Genomic DNA, 6,701 nt, shown 5'->3' with positions numbered 1-6,701 from the left:
TGCATAGCTTTGCACTGACCTGGGCCTATAATTTTTCATGCCAATACCTGAATGGACATAAATATGTTAAATGCTTGTAGAAACAAGTAGAGGGAGAAATGATATGGTGGCAGGTGTATTTACTGGAGTAGGCCATGAGGACCAAACACCACACTTGAGTCCCATGACTCAGCGAGGATACCTGCCCACTCACCACACTGGCATAAGAGCCAGATACCAGTACAGATATGCTCCAACTCCAGAGCACGCCAGTAGCAACAGGACAATCACATGGAATACAAAGATCAAAAAAGCTACACAATATTGTTCCTCTCTTCCTCTCTGATAAAATATCAAGTAAAGGCTACAGGAGACAGAGGCGGCAGCTACAGCATGAACAGTAAATATGACAGTCATGCACACTGTACATGATTCCCACACCACCCACAGGGTTTGTCACTCACAGATGACAATAAAAAAAGAAAAGGACAGCGTATCTGGATGTCTACCCAAGCTCAAGGCTTTACAATCCTCTGCAATCAATCTTGCATATATGTGAGATAATATGTTGACAATACTGCAGTAGGGGAGATATGAATGGGTGGATAGAGGAAGTAAGGTGGTCATAAAACTCCAGCATTGGCTCACCTTCAGGCCACACTTTTCCACTACAGGAGGTTAAACTTCTTCCTTCAGGAGAGCTGTGCAGCCACCTTTCTGAGATGGAAGGAGGGCTTGGCAGTCAGAGACTGGACTGACACGGAGGGTGGCTCTGATTTGCATTCTGTCTTTTGCTCTGTCCTGGACACTGTCCAGACAAGTGAGAGTGGAAAGTCAGTGAGTGGGAGGTCCAGGTGGTCCCCTTCTGCAATGTGTTCAGGTGGAGCATTCCCCTCTCCTCACTGTCCTCTCCTGACACTGGAAGAATTAGCAGTCCTGCAGAAAGAGGCAAAACCCAGGACACGTTTGGACAGCTACACAGTGGCCACTGCCTTAACTAGATGGTTGCTGTCCTGTTCCTTACAAGCAGGAATTTTGGTGGCTGCCACGATGACCAGGAATCACTGCTGAAGAACTAATGCCAATCCCTTGCTTCTGAGGCAGAGGGATTACTCAGTGCCAAGATGGGTGATGGTTCCATTCTCCAAGGGACTCCTGACCACAGTTGCTCTGAACTCCTACAAATGTTACCAGTGGAATAATGTAAATATCGTTCTTGCTTCTAGAGCCTGCAGCAACCATTGTCCCTTTCCATCACCATGGGCCAAGGCATGTTCCATCAGGGTGCTTCACTCAGTTCCCAGTCCTCCCACTCTCCCGTTGCTCTTCTCCTTTCCTATTTCAGCAACTGTTCGTAAAAAACTCATCGTGATTCATCAGGAGACCACTTTTCTGGTGGTCTTGCAAGCTCTAGAATCAGTGCCCCAGAATTAGAGGGGGAAGGGATTTTACAGAGGAAACTTGTTAGAGTCAGAGAGGAAAGAAGGACAATAACCTATTTGAGTCTGAGAAAACTGGGGCAATTGGGGACTCATCTGCCAAAGCCTTTTCACTTCACAGTCCCTGCCAGGACACGTCAGAGCAACTATTCAGCGCTACTGCAGTTCCAGCAAGGATCTGGGACGCAGAGCAGCTGCAACATCATGGCACCTGAGTCACTGAGCACCTGCATTTTATCCAGGCTTTGCTAGATTTGCAAGGATTTAGAAGAATCTGCAAGAAAATTTGCAAATTTTCTGCAGTCTCTGAAGTTTCTTGTTTCGTAGGGAACAGTGATGGCTCCTTCCCTCTTGCCAGCCCTAGCTTTTGCTGGACCTAAGGAAGAGACTTGACACTTCGGATCTCAAAGCCTGTGCACCTCTGCAGGGCTCAGTCCTTGTGCAAGTGGACTGGGACTCTGGAGCAGTTGCAAACACTTTTCTGGCTTTCTTGCAGTATGGGGCCGCTGCATTCAGAGATGCCAGGTCATGCTGCCGCTACATTTTGTATCAAAACCAAAGCATTTTCTTTGGTACTTGCATTTCCCTCAGGAAAGACCTAACCCCTCCAATCAGAGTGTTCAACCCGAGATGCACCTGCCTGCAGCTCTCTTGCCAGCAGCATGAGTGCTCTGGCAGACTGACTCAGCTCTTTCTGGATGGTCAGATGTGACTAGAAAGTACAGAACAGCATCCTCTGGGACATCTTGCATGTGGGATGAACATGTGTTTACTTCCCATCCTCCTTCCTTTCTTTTCCACCCCTCTGAAACTTTCATACCACAGCGCTCCATACCCTCCTGCATCCAGCACATAGAGGGGCTGGCTGGGCACACATCCCCCACTCTGTTTGTGCCCAGGCACCCCATCTGAATGCCCACATGGACAGCACATCCCACACCTCTCCAGCAGTCACCTCCGCTTTGTAGATTAAAAGTCTGGTATGAAAGCAATCCTGTTCCCCACAAAGTCTGTGAAGGACATTAGCAGGAACCTAGGGAGCGCCTCCATGTGCCAGCCCCAGCAAGGGGGTGACAGGGGACTGCCAGACAGGACCATTGCACTGAACCAGCACCAGCTGTGGGTCACAGGTATCAGGTGGAGCAAACAAAATTGGATGTCTCCCTCTCCTGCTTCCAGCATCAGTGCTCCAGACTGAAGCTCCCTGCTCATTTCTCATGGACTGGATGCAAAATGGTTTGTAAAACTTTCTGGCTCCTTGGGCAGTGAAGAAAGGGACCCACAAATTGGAGAGAGGGAGGGAGAGAGGGAGGGAGAGAGGGAGAGAGGGAGAGAGGGAGAGAGGGAGGGAGGGAGGGAGGGAAGGAAGGAAGGAAGGAAGGAAGGAAGGAAGGAAGGAAGGAAGGAAGGAAGGAAGGAAGGAAGGAAGGAAGGAAGGAAGGAAGGAAGGAAGGAAGGAAGGAAGGAAGGAAGGAAGGAAGGAAGGAAGGAAGGAAGGAAGGGAGGGAGGGAGGGAGGGAGGGAGGGAGGGAGGGAGGGGGGGGGAGGGAGAGGGGGAGGGGGGAAGGGGGGGAAGGGGAAGGGGAGGGGGAAGGGGAGGGGGAGGGGGAAGGGGAGGGGGAAGGGGAGGGGGAGGGGAAGGGGGAGGGGGAAGGGGAAGGGAAGAGAAAAAAGGAGGGAAAAGGGAGGGAAAGAGGGAGGGAAGGAAGGAGTGAATGAACGAACGAAGGAGAGGCAGCAAATATTGGAACTGTGACTCCTGTAATCTCTGCAAAAGACATTTTTTTTCTAGTTTCCTTATTTCCTTTAAAAAATATATAAAAGACCATTTTTTCCTAATTTTTTTCCTTCCTGAAAAAAAAAACAGGCAGTAAAACGCATCCTGTTAAGTTTTAACCCAACTGCTTTGTGCAACAGTACTGAAAAAAGGAAGTTTAAGGTGTTGTTAAACTCACCCAGTACACCCATTACTAATCCTATACGGGGGGACAGTCCCCTTATTCTTCTCCCCTGACAAACTTTCCTGATTAGATTCTGCCTTCACACCCAGACTGACTTGTCCACCCTGATCTCCAAACAGTGACCTCATTGCCTTGTTCAGCTGGTGAGAAACTACAGTAAAATGGGAGAGGTAAACAAAGGGGGGGAACTAATGGCTAGAAGATTTAGGAGGTAGGAATCTGCTTCTCGCCATCCTACTTCCATTGTGTGCCTGAGCTTGAGAAAGTGCAAGCTGAGCCTCGACAAGGTCTTTTCTGTGGCGGTTCCTCTGGAAACTCAGCCCAGTCCTCCAGATGGTGACTCAGGACAACCAGCCTGCAAATTATATGCCCCCTAGTACTAGACCCACAGTCCTGTTACTGCTACAAATTCCGTGTAGTGCTAGAATTCACCCACCTTCTGCAGCAGGAGCTCTTGATTCCCAGGCAAACTGTCTCACCAAGATATAAATACCAAAACCAAAAGCCTATATTGTCACAGAGCTGAATTTGTGTGTGCTCTGTGCAGCCAGCAGTGTTTCCACTGCAAGCTGAGCTGTGGTTCATGCTCATGTTGATTAGAGAAATAGCAGTAACAGCACTCTGCTTACAAGGAGTATGTTCGATATCACCACACAATACAACTGGCAATATCCTCCTTTGGTACACGTTTCAAAGTGTCAGCCTGTTCCTGACCCTGAGAGATACCTTCAGGTCCTGGCCAGCAGCAGCTCAACTCACATTGAGTGAGTTGAGTTTAAGACATTAGTCTTCCCAGACACTCAGTAAACACCTTTGTGTCCTTTTTCTTTAGAGGAAGGGGTCTTGCTGAGCTCACCCTGAAATATATCACTCTGGACAAAAGGGCTGAAAGGTTAAGGAGCTCCAGGAGGTGGATCAGCAGGGAGCTGGGGCCAGTCGCCTGCCAGAACCAAAGCTATAAAGGCAGAGAGGGGTGAGGGACCACATTCCACACGGATGCTGCGGGTCCTGCCTCACCTCCCACAAGCCCTGGGATAAGAAGATGATGCTGGGGCTCCAGTCGTGGCCTTGCTCTTTCCTCCTCTTGGTTCTGCTCTCTGTCAGCGTTCAGACTGTGTCCTTACCAGGACAGAGGCTACAGGTAGGAGGGACTGGGAGAGAGCTGAGGGAGGTTTCAGGCATGGAAAGACAATTTGAGGAAATTGTGTTTGGACCTCAAACAAGGGGTGGTCCCAAATTCCAACTACTGGAGGCTGCTGTCTATTCTCACTGCTCCATCCCCTTCAGTCCAGCAGCCTCAGCTCTAGGGTGACTTTATAACCCAGCTCCCAAGGAGCCACCAGCATTTCAAAACAGGAAACACGCAAAAGCTTTTTAGTGCTCTGCAGAGGCTTTGAACAGTAAAGAGCCTGCTCCTGTCTAATCCTGCTCTGTGTCTGTAGCCACCAGAAATTACAGTCATACCTCTCGTCATGTTGTGTTGGGCTCTGATGTTTCAAAGGGAATATGCAATCTGTTTGGCCAGGATTTTTGTTCCTAAGCTCAGTACTAACCCCATAGTAGACTGTCTTTAAGACCAAGAGCTTCTGTCAGGATACCAGCTAAGGGTTTCTTCACTTGAGTAAATGTTTTATTCTCAGTAATTGCAGTAGTAATATTTTTGGCTTTCAAATCCACCCAGCTCCCTCTTACCCAAGCCCTAACCTGAGCCCCATCACCTTGCCTTCACATCACCCTGGGAAAGCTCCAGGGAAGTAGTCAGGAAGTGAACTAAAATTACAAGACCGATCCTGGTATGACTCAACACTTTCACTCCTCACTGAAGATGCCCATGTCTGCCTCAGTTAACTCGCTACCACAAAGAGCTGCACAAAGGCATCTTCAGCCTTAGCTCAACATCCATGTGAGAGACAGATGTGGAACGCTTACCACAGGCTGCTTCCCAGGGCAGCCATGCCATGCCTCTACTGCACCCAATGCACCCCTAGCCCTTGTCTGGAGGCTTCCAACAGTGCTAGGGGTGTACAATCAGCACAGATAAACTAGAGGATTCCCAGCAGATGAGGAGTCCTCCTTCCTCACACTGCTCTACTCCTGTCTCTCCCTCTTACCAGCAGGTATTTGAGGCAGGCCCATCCTTCCCCACCAGCCCTCTGGAAAAATGAAATGCCACACAGCAGCCTGAGCACACAGAGGTGCTCAGCATCCACAAAGGGAACAAGGACCAAAGCCTGTTACCTCCCAAACCAGGGAGGGGGGAGGAGTGTGTATGGTTTGACAAGAGCAGGGCAATCTGCACGCAGACAGATGCTCTCACAGCAGCTGCCTGCCTGCTGTTTGGACAGCAAAGTCATTTCAGACAGCAGAGCTGGTGATCCAGCCCTTCCCTCTGCCTGTATGCAATGTCACAGGGACAGCGCTGTGCACACGCATTACTTTAGGTCCTGCCTGAGCCCTGAGGAGGGTGTGAGCAGTGGGGTACAAGGGGGCACAAAGCTTACAGCCAGGAGCAAAGGCATCTCTGCTCTGATGCCCTCTCCTCTCTGTTCATCCCAGATGCTCCTTTCACGGTTGCTGCCCCCGGAGCCCAAGTCCACAGCGGCCGAAGAGGACACAAAGGAGGGCTCCAGCTTTGGTCCTCAGCTGTTCTCCTCCAGCTTTTCCTTCCTCCCATCTGGGGCTAGAGCTGCCCGTCCTTCCCTCTGGCGCAAGACCCTCGCCAGTCGCAAGTGGGCATTGCCTGGAGATTGGGCCTGGAAGGCCATGCCCAGGGGCTGCTTTGGGCTGAAACTGGATCGGATCGGGACCTTCAGTGGCTTGGGGTGTTAGATTTGGAGGGGCTCCGAGGTGAGAGGGCCAGCAGTGACGGGGCTCGAACAAGCAGGCAGAGAAGAATGGCCCGCACAGCCAGCGAGAGGATGGGGCAGCGGGGCAGGCTGTGCGACCCCCATGGGCGGGCCAGCAGCGGGCACGGCCGGGAGCGGAGCCCCCCGAGCCGCGGGGCTGTGCTGGGGCCCGGCCGCGGCGGGGACAGGCGGGCGGGGAGACGGCGCTGGGCGGCTCAGCAGCGGCGCTTCTGCACGGCCGGGGCAGCCAGGCTCGGGCACCGGCCCCGGCTGGGGAAGCGGCCCGGCTCGGGCACCGGCACGGCGCGGGAAGCGGCCCGGCACACCGCTGGACGAAGCCCTGAAGCTCCCGCCCCGAAGGAGCGAGGCGGCAGCTGCGAGGGAGCGGGGCGGCGGTACCGGGAGGAGCTGCCCAGCCCCTCAGCTGCTCCCCTGAGCCGCCGCACCCCCGGCTCCGCCGGCAGCCTTCTCCCTTG

General features: G+C 52.2%; 1 protein-coding gene across 1 annotated transcript; it reads left to right on the top strand.

The window, feature by feature from the left end:
- Positions 1 to 4,424: 4,424 nt before the first annotated feature.
- On the top strand, positions 4,425 to 6,362 carry LOC139679887 (C-type natriuretic peptide 2-like). Its single transcript, XM_071572030.1, has 2 exons — positions 4,425 to 4,520; positions 5,936 to 6,362. The coding sequence occupies exons 1-2, from the start codon at positions 4,425 to 4,427 to the stop codon at positions 6,206 to 6,208; spliced, it is 369 nt and encodes a 122-aa protein (XP_071428131.1). The 3' UTR covers positions 6,209 to 6,362.
- Positions 6,363 to 6,701: the final 339 nt, after the last annotated feature.

The sequence above is a fragment of the Pithys albifrons genome, chromosome 1 (assembly GCF_047495875.1).
Source record: "Pithys albifrons albifrons isolate INPA30051 chromosome 1, PitAlb_v1, whole genome shotgun sequence".
Classification (NCBI taxonomy): domain Eukaryota; kingdom Metazoa; phylum Chordata; class Aves; order Passeriformes; family Thamnophilidae; genus Pithys; species Pithys albifrons.
Note: the sequence above shows the minus strand (reverse complement) of the source record. Positions and strands in the feature narration are given on the sequence as shown.